General features: G+C 47.1%; 2 protein-coding genes across 2 annotated transcripts; one reads left to right on the forward strand and one right to left on the reverse strand.

The window, feature by feature from the left end:
* Position 1: 1 nt before the first annotated feature.
* Positions 2-4630, reverse strand: klhl36 (kelch-like family member 36). Its single transcript, XM_062389722.1, has 9 exons — positions 4432-4630; positions 3809-3892; positions 3152-3346; positions 2952-3074; positions 2534-2755; positions 2136-2441; positions 1689-1916; positions 1435-1592; positions 2-1129 (listed from the first exon to the last, which is right to left on the reverse strand). Exons 2-9 carry the CDS (start codon positions 3866-3868, stop codon positions 526-528), a joined length of 1896 nt encoding a protein of 631 aa, XP_062245706.1. The 5' UTR covers positions 3869-3892; positions 4432-4630; the 3' UTR covers positions 2-525.
* Positions 4631-7360: 2730 nt separating this feature from the next.
* Positions 7361-13943, forward strand: cotl1 (coactosin-like F-actin binding protein 1). Its single transcript, XM_062390833.1, has 4 exons — positions 7361-7821; positions 8659-8741; positions 12700-12857; positions 13808-13943. The coding sequence occupies exons 1-4, from the start codon at positions 7745-7747 to the stop codon at positions 13916-13918; spliced, it is 429 nt and encodes a 142-aa protein (XP_062246817.1). The 5' UTR covers positions 7361-7744; the 3' UTR covers positions 13919-13943.
* Positions 13944-20225: the final 6282 nt, after the last annotated feature.

Genomic DNA, 20225 nt, shown 5'->3' on the forward strand with positions numbered 1-20225 from the left:
GACACGTTTCATATTTATTACAGTCAGTTATCAAAATGCTCCGGTCGAGGCTGATGATCTGGTTTTCATGGTTTCACACTGAACTTAGTTTGATTCATGGTGATCCTCGCTCGGCCCGACACAGTCCCCTCTCTCTCCTGCAGTAGATAAAGACTAAAAGACGAAACCCCTCCGTCCACAGGAAGTCAACTTCCTCTGTTGAGTAGGACAGAGGTCCTGAGAGGACACGACACAGGAGAGAAGCCTGTGATTAGACAAACGATCACTTCTCCCATCGTCTGTCTCCACCTCCGTCCCTCAGGTCATATGATTCCCTGATGGAGGTGATGGGTTCTATTTAAAACTCAGATAACAACTCTTCTTCCACCAGATCAGCTCTAGTTCTTGATTCTGTTCCGGATCCTTGGAACATTGGAGCAGAGCCTCCTCGGGTCATCAGAACACAAGCGTCTGAGCAGGTTCCTCCTGTGGGGGTCATGTTATGAGCTGATGCTTCCATCTGGACAAATAGAAAGTCCTTCCTCGTTACACTGGGTTTGATCTTCCGCTCACTCTTTGTCCCATCTTCTTCTTCTCCGGAGAGGAGGATGATGAAGAGGAGGATGATGAAGAGGAGGATGATGTCGAGGGCTTTACGGTGCAAACACACGCCGAGGCCCCTGCGATGCGTTTCGGCAGGTCGGGCCCTCTGGACCACGACCCTCTGTCGGGGTCGTACACCTGCATGGCTCTGGAGAACACCATGCTCTCCCAGCTGTAGCCCCCCAGCACGTAGATCTTGCCGGCCCACACTGCGAGCCCCGCCTCGCTGTTGGGCAGCAGCAGCGCTGCCACCCGGGTCCACTGGCCGCTGCGGGGGTCGTAGGACTCCACCTGCAGGATGTCGAAGCGCTCGGTGGTGTCCTCGTGGTCGTCGCTGCCCCCGATGGCGTAGATGAGGTGGTTGAGGGAGGCCATGCAGTGCCAGCCCCGGGCCAGAGACATGGGCTGGCGTTCCACCCACACCTCCCCGTCCTGTGACGGGTCATAGCTCAGGACCTCTCTGCGGTACGGGCCGATCTGGAAGTCATGGCCGCCCGAGATGTAGACCACGCCCTGGTGGACGGTGCCGGCGTGACCGTAGGTAAACCTGGAAAGACAGAATGAAACAAACTTTGAATGGCTCGAGCTTGTTTCACCATTTATGCTTTTTAAAAGCACCTCAGGGCTTAATGGGTTAATACTGAACTGGTTTTGGTCACTCTGGATAAAATTCAGCTCCTGAGAAATTATGTTGATCAGCTGGTTTCTTAATTTGTACTGAAACCAGCTGATTGAACTGGAGCCTCAGATTTTCTGAAGGGCTTGACACGTTTTCACCGACTGTAAATGTTTGTACCAAAGTTCACCCCCCCCCCCCCACTAAAGAGCAGACCCAGCATGAGGTTGTGTTACCGGGACAGTTCTGCCACGTAGGACCAGCAGTCCTCAGCCGGACAGTAAACCTCCACCGAGGACAGAGCTCCGGTGTCGTTCCTTCCACCCACAGCGATCAGACCCTGTCCCACTGCCCCCAGGTAGAAGTCCACCCGCCGCTGGTTCATCGGCGCCCCCTGGAGAAACACCAGACTGTCACTGTGTGTGTCATTCGGCTGCTGAAACTCAAAAGCAGGTAGTAATGAACCATGAGCATTGTTCTGGTGAGGTACCCTGGTCCACTGGTTGTGTCGGGGGTCATATCTGTACAGGAGGTTACAGGCAGCATCTCCACCATTGTCCCTGGATGAGCTGCCGCCTGCGGCGAAGATGAAGCCGCCCAGCACCGCCAGGCAGTGGTGGCTCCGCTGGCCCGGCAGCTCCGTCTCCACCTCCCACTTCTCGGTTTCACCGGCCAGCCGGCAGACGTTGGCGCTCAGCTCCTCTCCGAACTCCGACACCTTAAGAAGTAAAGACGGGAAGAATGGAATGAGTTTAAAGACTCAGCTTGTGTGAGAAGAGGTGGTTCAGACCGGAGATGTGTCTCAGTGACCTTTGACCCGTTTGTACGTGTGATTCCCACAAGGTGATTGACAGATATCTGGTTCACTCGAGGGGGGGGGGGGGGGGGGACACAACACGATGGAGAGACGCTGCAAGAATGAAATGAAACCATGTACCTCTCCTCCAATCAGCAGCAGCTGCTCCACCCCCCCCCTCAGCGCGGTGCGTCCACTCTGCAGGAGCGGCTGCGCGCTGGGATTGGCGTGGTACTCCAGAGCCTCCTCCACCAGCGCCTCGCAGCCAGCCCCCCCCGGCAGAAGCGACCGCACCGCCGAGAGCACCGGGTTGACCAGGTCGCCCGCCGGCATCAGAGGGAAGCGGATGTGGGAGAGGAGCTGGGAGGAATGGGCCGTCCGCTCGGGAGTCTGGCTGAGCCACTGCATGGCCGCCTGGAGGAGCGCCTGCTCGCTGGCGTGCTGAACCTGATGATGAAGAAGAGGAGGAGCCCTGAGATTAAAGATGGAGGTGCCTCTTGCCACTTCTCTTCTCCACCAACACAATGTGTGAACGTTACCTGGCTGCTGGCGAGGTAGCAGCTGAGTTTGTGTAGAGGGATGTTGAGCAGGAAGTCCCGGGTGAGGGAGAGCGTGGCGAAACGTGCGAGGATGAAGCGGTCGATGAAGGAGTCCAGTCGCTCGAGGCTGTAGAACAGAGCCAGCTCCTGCAGGTACAGGTAGTTGTCCTCGCTCACCTCCTGCTCCAGGTACTGACAGCAGAAGTCCACCGCTCGCCACACCTGCACAACAGACAGGAAGTGATGAGTGGCGCCCTGAACTCGCCCTGAGCTCATGTCCCATCTGCTGACGTGGAGGAGGTCTACTGCAGCCAGCCACAAGGGGGCAATAGAGACACTTTGGCTCAACTTTTGAGGAGCCGGCATGTCGTCCATCTTGTGTCGTACACGTTAACAACATGTGTGGAGCAGGAAGTACCTGCAGCAGGTGAGCAGCTTCCAGCACAGAGTCAATGTTCCCTCCGTCCAATGGCAGCTCTGCGGTGTACAGGAAGTCGACCACAGCCTTCAGTCCGATGCAGGACAACCCCACCAGCTCCACCTGGGGGGGGGGGGAGCCCGGAGATTACATGGGGGCGAGCAGTGATGAACAGGGTGAAAACCAATCTGTGATTTCACCTCCTCCTGATGCTCCTCCCTCATGCCCAAGGTGAACATGGCGTGGAAGTAGGGGCTGGAGACGGCGAGCAGGGCGCGGTGAGCCGGGAGCCGCAGCTCATCGGCCACCAGCACCACGTCACAGAAGTGAGAGAGCCCCCGCTGCTCGTCCAGGCCGCGCAGAAGCTCCGCCCCCTGCCCCGCCCATCGGAACACCTGGAAACACAACTCCTGCTTTGACTTATTCACAGTTATTAGAAAAATCTCTACAAAGAAAATCCAGCACAGAAGATGAAGATAGAGGGTTTATAAAAAACATTATGTATTTAGTTAAAGGTTCATAGAAACCGCTTTTGTGGAATATCTTTAATAAGATGTTTATGCAGTTTTAACACCAATGTGACAGTCAGCATCTTTTATGAGGAACCGCTTTTATAGAAACTCATTTGTTTTTCACACGTTTAAATTTAAACACGTTCAGATACAGTGAAAAGGGAACTTGAGGATTTAACATCATTAGCTGAGATGATTATGGATTATCGCACATTTATACTCTAAATACTTGTGTTGGGATTCGAAATTTGACTATTGCATCAAAACAAATTACTGAAAACGATAATTTTCCTGTTCCTGTTGGATGCCACACAAACACACAAACACACAAACACACACACTGACCTTGGATGTTTCACTGATCCGCTGAGGCCGACGCACACGGCTTGTTTTGACATTGTCCATCACTTCCACTCAGGTAGGCATCATCTAAAGTACACACACATACACAAACACACACACGCACACACAGAGTTATAGCTCCAGAACTTCTGAGGACTTTACACAGACTTACATTCGTTATTACCACATAATTACAACATTCATCTTTCTATGCTTATAAAGACATTTGGTTCTTTGGTTCTCATACTGTTTGCTCGAGAACCAACATCGCACACACACACACACACACACACACACACACACACACACACACACAAACACTCGATCTCTCTCTCTCTTGAACACACAGACACACACGTACACTCTCTCCCTCTCTCTCGCATACACACACAAACACACTCTCTCTCTCTAACATACATACACCCACACACTATATCCCTCTCTCTCGCATACACACACACACACACTCTCTCTCTCGCGCTCTCTCTCTCTCTAACATACACACACACTCTCTCCCTCTCTCTCGCATACACACACATACACACACACTCGCTTTCGTCGAGATACAGAATGTGTGTACGTGTGTGTGTCCGTGAGTGTGTGTCTGTGTGTGCGTGTGAACTGACCTCTCATGAAAACAATCCTCTGTTTCACTCTTTGTCGCAGTTAAAACGTAGAAGAAGAAAACAACACAAACCGGAAGGTTGAAGAGTTTTGATGTGTTTGAACCATAAACTGTTTATAAACCAGTTTGATCACGTGTCTGTTCACACACACTCACTCACACACACACACACACACACACACACACACACACATAAAAAACGTTTATAACATAAAACACAGAGCTGCACCACTTCCTGTCATCTGGATAAACAAACACACGTCCGCTTACAGCTTTCAAAATAAATCCCTTTGTTGTATACCTCTAACAACTCTAACATTTAACTGACAATAAATAAAGACCGTAAGAATCGAATAATACTGACACCACCAATAAAATCAGAGGAGTTATTAGTCATTTAAAATTTAGTTTTTTAAGTAATTTATTCTTGAATATATCGTCAAAACGTTACATTGGTGTTTTATTTTGAAGTTCATTACTGCTAAACGGACCAGAGCACATTCAAGACTGGAAATGTCCTCAAACGTTTTAAGAGATTTTTACTATCATTATGTTTCTTTAGAATATGACTGTAAATGTAAAAATAACAAGGACACAGTTCTGAATATATCTGTATATATATATATATATATTAAAACAATAGTAGTAGTAGTAGTAGTAGTAGTAGAAGGTACTATTATCATTATTGTTATTTTGTAAAGCAGAACTCGTCCAAAAAATCCACAATTAAAACATATATATATATATATATATATATATATTAAACAATCTTCAAAGTTAATCATATTATAAAATATACATTAAAGTAATCACAGATATATTCAGACTGATATTTTTCACATCTACTTCCACTTGCTCCATGATGTTTCGTTGTTAGATGTTGATGTTTGTGATAATTTGGTCACAAACAGTTGTGAATCTTTCCATGTTTTCACAGAGTTTTATTGTGCGTCTAAAGAAATGAGTTTAAACTTAGTCTGATGGATTGAAGTTCTCGACTCGGCTCTTGAGTCTCAGACAGACTCATAAGAAACAACCTGTCAGCTTCTCACATTTCAGACAAACATCATGAATAAATGATCAATAAATATGTAATAAATATGACAGTAAGATGGGTGAGGCTGTGAGTTAATTGTTGACCAGCAGGGGGCGGGATGATGCAGTGATGGACAAGCTGCGGCCTCAGGACTCAGAATGATGATGTGACCTTTGACCTCTATACTGTCTGACCGGAGAGGCGGTGGTCTAGTGGCAGAAACTTGGACTATGGGCAGAGAAGGTCTCTGGTTCGTCTCTGGTTCAACTCCACGGAGAGACAACAAAAGACGAACCTGGATTGATCTGTCCAAATATCCAAGAGTCTCCCTACCCTGTCTAGTGCCCCTGAGCAAGGCACCTTACTCCCCCAACATCTGCTCCCCGAGCGCCGTACATGGTCGCTCACTGCTCTGTGTGTCCTGCACACAGATGGGTTAAATGCAGAGGTTGAATTTGCCTGCCATTGCATGGGTGTGTTGTGCATGTCTGTGCATGTGTTTGGTATGAATAAACATATCTCAATCTTAATCTCCCCAGCCTACATACATATATTGTAGTCTGTGTTTTGTAGTTGTACAGTTTGTCTTGTATTGAATTGTACAGTCGTATTTACATGATGAAGAATGGACTTCATGTTAAAATATAAACACAGTGAAAGTGTCAGTTGGTATTTTATTAAAGTTTCTTATTGATCATCAGTAACAAACGTGATGAGTGAAAATGAAACTGTTTGATTCCTCTGCAGAGCTTTGGTCAAGTTCAACAATTGAGCGCAAGAAAAAACTGGAAGTGGTTATTGTGCCTTCAGATTAAAACAGTTTCAAAACTGTCACTGAGAAAAAAGATGAGCCATGTATTTGACATTTTCTGTCTCATAATATATGAACCTCTGCTAGTAGATTATTATTACGTTGTTAAATGTGTATTAAAGTAAAAACATTTCGGCTAAAGGTTGAATCAACCTTTATTTTCCCGAGAGAACGAAACAATCTACACACAAAGATCACTGTTGACATTTGATAACAAAATTCAGGAACACACTCAGAAATCACATTGCCTCCTCAAAAATATCATATTTATTTATATTAAGGATTCAATTTTGAGATGTTTTTCATATTCTCATGTCTCTTCTTTCCTCTTCCTCGTACAGAACTGATATGTCCTTAACCCCCCCCCCCCCCCACACACACACACACAGACTCTCAAGCAACTAAACCTATTCACACACAGTTTCTACAGTAGATTCTTATACTTGCTCATCAGCTTAAGATTGATTTATCTGCTTCTATCTGGGGTTGTATGTATATTCTTCATTCACCCTAACTGTATATAATTAATGTCTGTATAACTTACCTCAATGCATTCAATCACTTGAGTCATCTATGTTCCTACATTCAGTTTTCACATCCTGTTCACTGTCCTTTAACAGTCATATACACAACTCTCACTTCATAATGTCAGATCTGTATTTAACTGTCCAGTGCACTGACGTCACTTGGCTCTCCAGGATCAAATAAAGTTATTTTGAATTCGGTTCTCTGCATTTCTGTCATTCCCTCTTTTTCTTGCTTTTTGAGTGTAATAGTAAGTGGATATAGATAAAATCAACTAAATATTAACAAACCAGTCTTTATGAAACAAGTGATCAAACCATTCTGTTACTATGTGGATGACTCTGTATTGGATATAATTCAAAAAAGCGTTAAATGAAAAGTTCTCTCTGTGAATGTGAAAATCAAATATGACAAGAATGTAAATAAATAATCTTTTATTCTAATAATCTATTATTTATCAAACACATGCATCCACCTGGCTGTTCGTCTTATTGTGACAGTTCCTACCGGAAGCTGTGCGTGCACGTTCGGTTGCCTCGACAACCTGGTGCTGTTGATGGTCGTCAGGACTTTACTTCTTCTTCTTCTTCTTCCTCATCACTTCTTCTTCTTCTTCTTCTTCTTCTTCTCCTCCCTGACCGAGCCGCATCACCACCGCCCACCATCTTCCAGGAAATGACCCGAGCTGCTGGAAGAGGAGCCGCCTCATTCCGCTGAGTCCACCCGGCTCCAGAGCTCTCAGTGCTGGGGACAGACGCCTGTTGTGTAACCGCATCACCGGTAGTTCGGCCTCAGCCGGAGAAGTTCGCTGCTCCATCACCGCAGAGCCTCCACCCTCCTCCCGCCCGGTTCACAGCCACATCCCCGCCGAGCCACCACCCTCCTCCCGCCCGGTCCACCGCCGCACAGCACCGCACAGCACCGCAGACTTCAGCCGCCGCCATGGCCACGCAGATCGATAAGGAGGCTTGTAGAGAAGCTTACAACGAGGTGCGGGACGACAACACGGACACCAGCTGGTGAGTGCGCCTCTGCCAGACTCCCTCGAGGAATGCGGCCATTCTAGTTAGAAGCGTAAATCTGATAAATCAAACGTGTCGCACATAGAAACCAGAACCTCCCCGGAGGAGTGAGCAGACGTGCTTCGGTTCGGCGGTGATACAACACATTAAACAACCTGTTTTTCTTTTTCATTTCTTTTTAATATGTGAATTCACACAGCGCGTCCCCGCCCTGCTGCTGCGCTGCCTGGTGCGGGGAGAAGGCTGCGGAAAGAGGAAGTGTTCGGATAAAATGTGATATTTGAATCAAATGCGCGCAGTTCAAATGAAGCAAAATGCGCCGAATGACAGACAGACTCCTGATGATATATACTATTTAATAAATTGCGTATTATAATTCGTGTTCTTTTGTACTTGGGCGTAGAACTCTTAAATTGCTGGAAATGTAAGCGAAGTTCAATATGCCCTTCACGGATACGCGCTACATGGGGCAGTTTCCCGTTGTTTCCCACTTATTGCGTGAAACACAGCGTTGCGTGTTTTCTGTGCTTCTAACAGCAGCAGGTGAATGACGCGGGGCGTCGCAGGCCCCGGTGCGGGGCCCGGGAATCAGACCGTTCAGCGGCCACACTCCGCTCAGCCACCAGGCCCAGCGGGGCACAAGTAATTTCCTTTGTCCTGTATTCAGAGGATAACGTTAGACTCACACCACGTGGGCGTCCCAGGCTTTTTGTGCATTGCTCCATTTTGCAGAAGAAAAAATGGCCTTGACGTTTTTTTGAATGTCGTCGCTGCGAATCAACAGATCCGGGGTCGGTTTGTCTGGTGTGATAATGTGTCTGCGTCTTTGTGCAGGGCTGCGTTCAAGTACGAGGGCCCCAGGATCGTACCTGCAGGACAAGGCACCGACTATGAGGACTTCAAGAGGATGTGCACAGGTAAACAGCAGGTTTTCATTCTAACGTGGGTCACACTAGTCGACCCCCCCCCAGCTGTCTGTCACTGAGGCTGCTCTGGGGAGGTTAAACAGCCGATATACCACAGCTCCACTTGCCAGGACACTAATCTTTTAAGACTCTCTGCTCTCTTACCCATTGGCCTTGAGCCGTGGGACTATGCTGTCAAAGCACCGAACACTATGTGTTGCATTACATAATCTCTGCTACAATATCCTGCGCACGCTTTTCATGAGGTGACGCAGTAAAGGTCCAGCTCTCCTGTACCGAGGCACAGCTCCACCAGAGTGACGGGACAAGTGGAAACTCTAAACTTTAGTCGTTGTTCTCCAACCAGTTCGTGCCAGTTAAATATCTCCCGCCTGAATCTGAAACCAGCATCCTGACAAAGAGGCGTGTGGTGTACAGCTGTGTAATCAGCTGTGAGGTGTTATTGGTCAGATAGTGTGTCTGTGTGGGTTTAAACAATCTGATGTAAGGTTGTCTGTGTCGTCTGCAGTGAAGCATCTGCTCAGACGATGGGTGTGGCTGTTTCTGGCTCTGGATGCCTCTAAAGCTTGCCCCCTCAGGGCTCCACTTTTTGTTTCTCTGATAAAACTCACATTCCTGTGTTGAAATAGCTCATCTTTCACTTTACAACAGCAGGGAGGCTGCGTAAACCTGAAATCAGTTCCTGTTCAGAGATGACACACACACGCACACATCCGACATCTCTCGGTCTGTCGACTTGTTTTCCTTATTTAGTGTTGCAGTTGTAACTCTGCAGAACTCAGAGTGTGGGAGGAGCTGAGGCAGATTGATCGTCTGCAGTAGAGAACAGCTGCTTTGGAATGTTAACATTTCAAGGAGACACATTCTGTTCATCTTCAGGTTGATAATGTTAGTTATGAGTTATGACTATCGCTGCAGCTCCTCTGTTCGGCCTCTGTCTCTAACACTTGGTCTTAGCTCCTGTCTCTTTAAGACAAAGCCTAGTCTGCTCTGATTGGCCAGCTGGTCCACTCGTTGTGATTGGACAACTGCTTCCAGCTCTTGTAGGAAATAGGGAATGCCAGACATGCAGTCACATGACATAGTTTACAATCCACTGGATGGATGGGGACAAAACTTTAAAACTATAAAACTATAATGATATCCCAGTACTTTCTTTCTAAGCTCTTTATTAATTGAAAACACGCCAACGTCAGACACTTGCCAGACTACGAACCAATCAGAGTCATGTATAGGTAGACTCCGCCCACGTAGGTGATGCCGATAGGAAGTACTTCTGTCAGACAAACTTCTTTAGTCCCTAAATTACAACGTGAAACCAAAACAGATCAAACGAAGCTATGGAACAAACACGTGAAGCTGCTTCAGAGCTTTAGCTCGGAAACGTCCTTAGTCCATCTTAGTCCTGTGTTTGCTTCATTATAACAACGGGCATGAAAGTCGAGGGCTAGAGCAGCAACCCCTAGAGGCTGCTATGCACATGACACCCAGTAATCTGAATCTTCAAGTGAAGGAACATAAGCTGTAAATGGATGTTCTTCTGTCCAAAGTGGACGTTTCGTCCTGACGGAGACATAAAGACCGGAGTGAGTGTGGAAGCCGCCCATCCTCTGGGGAGCAGGAACCGGCTCCGATATTGATTGGAAACCGGTCGAGTGACATTTGTCGGATACAGCTGACGATCTTGTTTCTGTGCTGGCAGTAGAGGAAAGATCACATCATAGGATATCTTTACCAATGAAAAGGTATTTAGGTGTAAGTGTTAGTTGTGAGGAAAGGTGGGCGTCGCCCAAATCAGTGTGATTCATCCTTTGAGAATCCAGCGAGTCGGCCGACCTCACCACCCGGCGCTCGCAGTCAGATCAAAACATCCCAGACCACAGGAGACGGCTCGAGTTTCGAGGACGTGTCTCAGAGGGACTCGGCGTGGGCTGGTGCACGGTCAACAGGAAGTCAGGGTCAACAGGAAGTCGCCGTGTCACCTGCCGACCTTTGGTCTGCTCAGAGAGTCACTTCAGCAGAAAGTCCCTTTCAGTGCTTTTCTTTTTGCTGTGTCATCGTAGATTCAGTGCAGTTTACTCTGCAGCAGAGAAGAGGGAAGTGTGTGTGTGTGTGTGTGTGTGTGTGTGTGTGTGTGTGTGTGTGTGTGTGTGTGTGTGTGTGTGTGTGTGTGTGTGTGTGTGTGTGTGTGTGTGTGTGTGTGTGTGTGTGTGTGTGTGTGTGTGTGTGTGTGTGTGTGTGTGTGTGTGTGTGTGTGTGTGTGTGTGTGTGTGTGTGTGTGTGTGTGTGTGTGTGTGTGTGTTGCTCCAGGAAGGTGTTGAAGTGAATGATATCCTTTGTGCCGGCCCTGATAACACTCTATGGTGGCTGCTCCTGTGACTGAGCGGCTCGTCTCATCTGAGTCTCTGCCAGGAAAACCTTTATCGACAGGCACATCAGAGACAACAGAACAACTCCTAATACAACTTAGTAGAATCAACAAACCTTTAAACAGGAACTTGACTCATAACCTGTCTCAGCTTCAATTGTTGAAGGAGTTTTTATGAAATGATTTTTTTATCATATCACCATCATGAATTGGACCAGTTGGCTTTAGTTAAGGCTGCGACTAAATCAAATAAATGTGCTTTGATGGATTTTGCGCGACTGTTGTGGGTCTAGAGGACAAGGGCAACTTTAGGTTGTGTCTCCAAAGGACTTTTGTACTAATAATGGATTATCTTATCTTATCTTAATATTCTGAACCAGGTTCACAACTTTCCTAAATAAAAGCTCTAAAGTGTAAAGCATCGCCCCAATGACACAAGCGTTGTGCTTTTACTTCATAGACATATTGCTAAAGAGGATGTGATTCTGAATGTTGTTGACACGACACTGGTGAATGTCTCTTTCAGTCCAATGTGGTGAAACACAAATGGTCATATGAGTCTGGTGGTGAAGTTGAACACTTCCTGATCAGGGCTGTAGTTTATCTGAGGACATAGAAGAAGACGTGTCCACCGTCCACAGACTGACTGCAAAGAGTTCTTTACCTGCTTATTACAGGTTTATTAATATCGAACTTATCTTGAGTCTAATTTACACCAAATTCCACTTTAATTCAGTTTATTTTCCAGGTCTTCATAACACAGCAGGAGATTGATGTGAACGTTTAATTGTCCGGCTCTGTCTTCATGTGTTCTCGACCCACCGGCTGCACACGTCCCAGCCGGTCTCTCACAACGTGAAGTAGATGCTGGACGATGAGTCGCAGACGTGTTTTGTGTTTCCTCGTCTTCCTGGTTGAGCGTGTTCACACTTTATTTCCAGTGGCCTGTGCAGTGGACCACCCTGACAGGGACAGGCGTGTCCACTGGGACAAAAGACTCTGTCCATTGACCTGAATACCTCCTTATGCCTCACACCCGGGTTTGTGCTCCCATCGTTGTGAGGACATAATTCATTCTTTAGCCCCTAACCCCAAACTAAACCCCAGAGTAGCTGCCTCACACCCCCCCCCCCCCCCCACACACACACCTCTAATCTGAGTTTAACCCTTTAAACGTCCTCACGGGGACGGTCCCCACAAAGATCATCAAACAGGGACACACGCTCTGCTAAGGCAGAAAGCTGAGCACTAAGACCTACATTTCATCTCCTTCTCTTTATCTGCCCTGGGCACGCACACACACACACACACACACAGACACACACATATGAGGACAATCATGGGCATAATGCCTAACCAGATTCTAACCCTAAACCAGGACTTCACCCTCAAACAACCCTTTGAAAAGCTTGAAAAAAGGTTTTTCTCCAAAGATGGAATCTGCAGCTTTTTACTGTAAAAACCCAGAAGGAGCTCACATCACATGACAGCTCAGAGACTGGGTCACAGTGGGTTTCAGTCCCTGGTGGTGCTGGGATGTGATGAAACCTGTATATTCAGTTTCCTGGTCTCCTCCCTCAGATGACGCTCGTATGTTCGGCTTCATCCGGATCACAACGGGCGACGCCATGAGCAAACGAGCCAAGTTCTGCCTCATCACCTGGATCGGAGAGAACATCAGCGGGCTGCAGCGCGCCAAGATCAGCACCGACAAGACTCTGGTGAAAGACATCGTGCAGGTCAGTGACTGTGTGTGTGTGTGTGTGAGTGAGTGTGTGAGAGGAGGAGGAACCACAGTGTTGTCATCATGAGCGAGTGATGGAACGAGCCTCTGGCTGGTTCAGAGGCAACGTGGCAACACAACGCTGCATCGAGTGGGAGAAGTGTGTCAATGATTTATACACACTGGTGGGCACAATAATACCAGAACAAAGGAGGCTTTATCCCAATGATCTGAGCTCACGATCTCAAGAGCATTTAGTTTGGATCCAAATCCACTTTTGTTTAACCCATTAAGACAGAAGGCGATGAATCACATCTGACCTGAGACCTGGTCGGGACACGAGCACAGACGTCTTCTAACCCTTCTTATCTGAGCCTCTGAAGCAGATGGAGACATGAAATAAAGATTTGTCTCCTCCTGAGTCTTGGTCAACAGGAGCCTCGTCTCATCACTGAGATTACCAGCCATCCTCTAAAACAGGCTGAGAACTACAGGAAAACCTTTCCCATGATGCATTGCACCTTTCTTGCAAGTATTTCTTTGAATCACGATGTATTTCATCAGTCACATTCCTTTAAAACAACATGGTGGCTGAGACGCTCGTGTCCCGACCAGGTCTCGAGGGACAGGCTCACAAACATCTGGTCTTAAAGGTGCACACATGTTGCATCAGGTCTGAATGGGTGAACAGAGGAAGTTCCTTGTGTCTCGCATGTGGTTCAAACCGGTGGAACTTAGTCTCTCTACTAGTCATCGATGTGTTTTGGATTCAATAAACCGAGTCTCGGCCTTGAGGAGGAGTTGGTGGTGAACATCAGGATCTTTTCATCCCAGCTCCGACTCTCAGCCTCTGTGTGTTGTTCTTACCAGCCGTCGCTGTGAACCCATGTTGTGTTGTTTGGTGTCAGATAAATTCATCCTCTGCTCGTCCTCTTCTTCACTTCGGCTCCTGTTTTGTTTCTGCAGAACTTTGCTAAGGAGTTCATGATCAGTGACCTGAGGGAGCTGGACGAGGACTACATCCGCACGGAGCTGAAGAAGGCCGGCGGAGCAAACTACGATGCTCAGGCCGAGTAGAGAAGTGCCACATTCCACTGGAAGGGTCGGGTCGGGGTGGGGGGGTATGGAGGGGAAAGGGGGTCGGGGTGGGGTAGGGTTTTGGTGGGGTTGGAATAAGTGGGGGTGGGGGAGAGTTGGGGCAGGGCTGCTACCTCTTGGGGAGAGGGCGTGGCAGGAAGGAGTCGCCTGCTGAAATAAGAAAAGCACGCGCCAAGCACAAACATTTAACTTTCAAAGTGGCGTCTGGCAAATGAGCCGATGCAAACACGACGCCGAGCCGGTGGGCGTGTCCCAAAACTCATTTCACAGCTTCTTCAGAATCTCTCTGCAGCAGCTTTCTCATGTGTATGTGCAGAGATGTTATTGGTGCCCCTCAAACTTCACTTGACTTTAAAGTGAGTGCATGAACATACTTGCTTCCATCTGTCTGTGAAGCTGTGAGACACAAAAAGAGTCATAAAACAAGCAGGGCCTCCAGGACGATGATTGTTTCTTAATCTTCCCAGAGGAGCAAAAAGTAGTCCCACAGGTGACCCACAGTAAAATTATAAATTATCAGTTTTACGTTTGTATTTTGGACCAATTGAACCAATCGGATCATATAATGATTAATGACCTGTAGACCTTTTGGCTTGTGTGTTGTCTTTCACCCTGTTTCTGCACACACACACTGTGTGATAGTTCTCATCCCGGCTTGATGCAAGCGTCCCAGCAGGTCGTCTCCTGTCCCGCCCGCCGCCCTCTCCCCAGTCAGCTCATGTTTATCTACTGTGCATCATCATCTCACACTCATCCTCATCTCAGCCGAGCAGAGTGAAGTAACATCGAGGCCTCGGCCCGTCTGAGTTTTCATGGACAGAGGATGTGATCAGCTCGTTTCCCTTCAACGCGCCGTACTGTGATCGTGGAACATGTCGTAGACTGTTCGTAACTTAACTGGATGGGAAGTGACTTCATCCATGAAGTGGCTGCATCAAGAACATGCTCTTAGTCGTGATACACTGAACCGCCCGGAGGAAAAGATCTCCAGCTGGTTCTCAGCTCATCAAGTTCACATTTAGCCTCTTGTGCAGTTTGAGTTCCATCCTCCAGGTCGAGGCTGACTCTGATTCATCCTCCCGTTTTCATCCTCAAGCGTTGTTCTGTGAATCTCTTTTATCAGCGGTCCACCTGTGTCTTACTGTGTCTGTACTGTTCACTCTCTCCTCCAGTTTCTGTAGGAAGTAGTTGATGTTAGAATTTATCCAGAGCTGGATCAGAATCCGTAGACGAGACTCTGATCCCTCAGCAGAGCGGAGATCTTTTCCTCTGGTGTCTCATCTGATCGGTGTCCATGATATACTGTAACCTACTGTGTTTGACTGCCTTAGTCTCCCATGGAGAGAGGGGCATCATGGGAGTCTGTGGACACTGCACTGTGATTGGCTGTCGGGACTTTGATTGGCACTCGGTCATCAGTGCACGAGCCTGGGCTTGTCATCTGAACCCAGGAGGAGACGCTTCTCGGTTGTAGCATCCCTTTTTATTAATTTACCCCCCCCCCCCCAATTCCCCCCTGCAAAATTAGGACTTTTTTATTTTGTTTTATTTTGAGATGAATTTTTTCTTCTCTTAAGGGTTCGACCTCTTTGTTTTCATTTTTAAGAGCAGTGTTGTCTAGGATATTGGTGGAAGAGATTTTCAAAAAATAATGCAAGAAAAAAAAAGAAAACTGGCACAAAATCATTTCAAAATAAAATTTGATGTTTTTTCTTTTACAAAACTTGCGTCTTGTGGTTTTTTTTGTGTGTCTCTGAAACTTACAAAACCACCAGTGAAAGCTGTGTGGTGAAAAGATGTCATTAAAACGTTTCTAAGGTTTGGTTGTGTCCATGCTGGTCCCAGGATTCTTCAGTTGACCTTGAAGATGTTATCAATTCTACACAAAGTACAGAGATCTTATCTAGTGTGTTTTTAAAAAGAGATAAATCAATTTAACCCAGAATCACTCTCTGAGCTTAGTTCTCATTAAATTCCATCAAGCTGCAAGAATTATTCTTTTTGAAAAAGTTCAAATGTTGAAAAACTTCATCACTCCTCCAGGTTTCGTGGAAATCCTATAAACACGTGAAGGGGTTTAAACACGACCTCCTTAAGCATTTAAAACTGATTCTTCATCTAGATTAAGAACTACAAACTTTCCAATATTCAATTTAAACATGTCGGATAAAGAAGGTGCACATCTCCTCCTGCACCTCAGCTTGTGACCAACAGCCGGTTCTCTGCTCCTATTAATGCTCGACTTTAATCTTTAACTTTCACCAAAGAGATCAATCTGCAGGAGAAGCCAGAGCGGACGTCTGGGTGCATGAGGAGGAGCAGACGGCTCGGTGTGAATGCACAATCAGGGCTCGGTCACACGTTTGCGATTGTGCGAGCGAGGAGATGAATAAAACATCTGCTTCCTGTAGTGAAGTCAATCAACAGCAGGGCTTCTCATGGTGTTAGACGTTGGTGACCTTTGACCTGTGAGGTTTTGCTCCGATTCGCTATCACTGATCTCCAACACTGATTCACTGATTAACTCAGTGACGGACCTAGACAGAATTTCCTCGGAATTAAATCCAACTCTGAATAAACAATTTCCCAACTTTATTTACACAAGACGTTTAGTAGAAATGAAGCATTGACAGCAGTTTTAAATATTCATAAAGCTTCCACTTAAACCCTGTTTCAAGTTTAGTTTATTCTGCTTATTCATAATAATGAAACCAAAAACTTCCTCTTCTCATATTTCTCCTCATCCTTTGAAACTTCCAAGAAGAGGAGCGTCATGACCCAGGCGTGTATTTGATTTTCTCAGATCTCTTTTCTCTGTCAGAGCAGGATGAGGTCATTCAGGCCTCTTGTGCATTCGGACTCAGAGCCCAGAGGGACTCAGGGACTCCAGAGGGTTTCCATGGATCCGGCTGTAACCCCCGCCCTGAGCCTGTGGGCGAGAAAAACAAAGTCCACCGGTCGTTCAGCGTCTCAATTAGCTCCTCACGGTGTGGTCTGACCTCAATAAATGAATGAGTCACTCATTAAAGGTCTCAAAGTCATTTTATTACTAAGTCACTTCTTATAAACTGGTGAATTTCCTGCTGCTCTGTAACATCCAATCAGACGTTTCACCGACATCACTGCCCTGAGATCAGTCAGTCTTCCTCACTGAAGATGAGGGTGTGACAGTAGAACACTTCCCTAATGACTTAATCCACGGGGAGTAAGCCTCTTGTGACGGCCGCTGGTCTGGAGGTCGGTCGATGGCTCCCAGCTCCACCATCAGTGTGTGTCAGTGTGTGTGTGTGTGATTGTGTTACTGCACTCACATGGGGTTTGTCTGAATGATCAAACATGGCTGCAGCAGGTTGAGTGACAGGCGTCTGGACGGCTGCACTGATCTCTGGGGACTAACAGCAGGTTGTGTAATGATGGAGCTCTGGAGTATCTCACTGTGGCTTTAAGTAAGCTGTGAGGAGTGTAGTTTAAGCTTAAGTTAGTGTGTGTGTGTGTGTGTGTGCGTGTGGGTGTTCAGGCTAGTTTAAACAGGTGACAGTTGGCAGGAGCCACACTAATATGGTAAATAACTTCATTTCAGTCTTGAGCGTAGAGAACAAATTCCTTGTTCTTTATTTCAGGGGTTCTCCTAGTGGGGCCCTGGACCCCCGGGGCCCCCCAGGGGGGCCTGAGGGGTCCAGGACCCCTGGCAGAAAGAGGAATCATGTGTTTTCACTCTATTTTCATCCATAAATAAAAACGGACTGATTGTTTGATTCTTTTGCTCGTTACACTTACGGTCACAAACAACGAAAAAATCAAATCTTGTCAAATGGGCGTCTGTGGTCGGGTCGTGTCAGTTGTTCAGAACCCCTCCTTTACCTTATTTGGTTGTGCTATGAGGAAGTTTCAACACTACCTCATATTGTGCAGACCATGCCAAGTTCTAAATGTTGCTTCCTTTTCTTTTTCCTGAGAAACCAATTGTGTTCGGTTCTCAGAAGTTTGAGCCTGAATTATATGTGAACCTTGACTTTCAGTTTGGTCTTTGTCTGCTAACATGGAGGAGGCAGGACCCACGACCTCTACAGCAGCCAGCCACCAGGAGGCCTCTGGTGAACTATCCTCCATCTTCATGTACAATCGTTCTTTAAGTATCGTTATCAACTCGGAATTTCTATTTTTTCATTTCCATATTTCCACAAATAGAAACCGGTTAAAAGTCGACCTTCCTCCTCAGCTCTACTTCACGTTGAACAGACCCTACGTGTCAGTGTTGTGTAGCTTGGCTGGTTCTGAAGTATGAAGCTGTGACTCCACCCACACGCCTTGCTCCTCTTCTGCGTGTCCTGACAGCTCCGGTCTTTGAGACGGTAAATACTTTCATCACCAGTCTGAGTGCAGCAGATACACACACTGTGCATGTGTGCATTTTTCACTATTGCTGTATTATTGTTGTGTAAACGTCACCGAGCTGAAAGCCGAGACCACAATCCCTCCGTCAGCAGCGTCACAGATTCTGTCAGATCGGATCCTGCAGAGCGAGACCACTCGGATCCGTCCTGCATTCCTCAGACCTCCTCAGCACAGCAGCATAGTTCACAGCCCACAGCGGGTCATGTGTTCGCTCGGAGCACATTGCACAATTGTCTTGTAGCCTCTCAGTACATTCAAGAGCTTTCTCAGAGACACCATTCTCATAGTCTCGTACTAGTGGGTAAAACAAGAGTACAATTACAGCCCTGTGGTCGTCTGCCTGCATTAACCAGAGCAGGATCAGTCTCTGTCATTTCTGTTTTCCAGATTCATATCATGTCACTGTGAGTCTTCGACCTCTGACCTCTGACATCTGATCAAATCTTTGAGTCCAACAAACTGGTCAAAACGTGAAGAAGTCAGATTGAGATATGTTGAAGAAGCTATTTGAGGTCACGGGGACCTCGACCTTTAACGTTTGACCTTTGACCACCCAAACCGAATCAGTGACTTTGTGGATTTAAAAAATGTCATCGCTATCAGGTCCTTGAGACCAAGTGAACGTTTGTACCAAATCTGAAGGAATCCCTACAAGACGATCATTAGATGTCCTGTTCACTAGACTGGGACGGACACACAACCTGAAACATGAGGCCTCCGACCAATCAGTGATGCCGGTGCAGAGGCACAACAAAGAACTTTTTATTTAACTCTAAAACCTGTCGGTATAATTCTCAGCCATGGACACAACGTGGACATTTAGAGTCTTACATAAAAGCTGCTCGCTTCCATCGGTGTCTCTGTCACGTCGTGTTTGACCGATTCAGCGTTTGGTTAGTCACAGCTCGGGGGGGGGGGGGGGGGGGGGGGTAGGTTCTGAGTCCAGACGGCTCTGAGTCGACCGTGCACGAGCGCCGGGTGATGCAGCTCCGTGGTCTGGGAATGAGCTCATCGCCTCGGAGAAAGAAACAGGCAGGGGGCCCCATGTGTGGGTGTGGGTGTGTGTCTGTGTGTGTGTGTGTGTGAGTGTGTTCGGGGGCCCCTGAATTGAATCTCCTCAACAAAGCCAAATGTTCCCTCTGACAACTCACGTGTTTTTAGTCTTTTATAACAGATGATGAGGCGAGATAAGGTTTAAACGAGGAGGACGTAGTAATGTCAAAATAATATCAAATCAACACAGTGAATCACCCCCCCCCCCCACACACACACACACACACATACACAGCACAGCAGACAAAATGAGGAGCACAAGATGGCTGCAGCGCTATCCCGAGTCTTTGGTTTTGTTTTCTAGTGGAGACGCGTCGTCCATCTTTATTTACACAGTTTGCAGTCGACCAATGAAATCGCTCTGTTCGTTGCCTGGTTCTTTTCTCAGTCGGTGTAAATCAATGTAAACAATCCCAGTGTAAGAAGTTTCGGTCACACACACACTTCTGAATTGTGCGTTTTCTTTCTTCTTCTTTCTGTTTGAGGAACCCCGACTGGGCGGGGGGGGGGGGGGTCTCTTTTCATATTGGTCCAGGCCATGTGAATAGGGGACGGTGAGTGTGAATGGTCCTGTGTGCCAGTGTGTCACCGTGCTGGCACAGAGACTAACGAGCTGAGGGCCACTTCATTCTCCCGCCTCACACCAGCGTCGGTTTTTTCCCAGTTTACCGAGGCCACTTACACACTGGGCCACACTGGGACGTCTGTCTGCTGTGGTGTCACTATTGGTTTTCCATCCCTGCCAACGATCACCTCTCATATTATAGCTAATTCTCTATTAATCACGTTGTTTTTGTTGCAATCAACAGGATTTTTTCTCCCGAATGTTTAGAACGTA

This window comes from Platichthys flesus, chromosome 6 (genome assembly GCF_949316205.1).
Source record: "Platichthys flesus chromosome 6, fPlaFle2.1, whole genome shotgun sequence".
In the NCBI taxonomy this organism is placed as follows: domain Eukaryota; kingdom Metazoa; phylum Chordata; class Actinopteri; order Pleuronectiformes; family Pleuronectidae; genus Platichthys; species Platichthys flesus.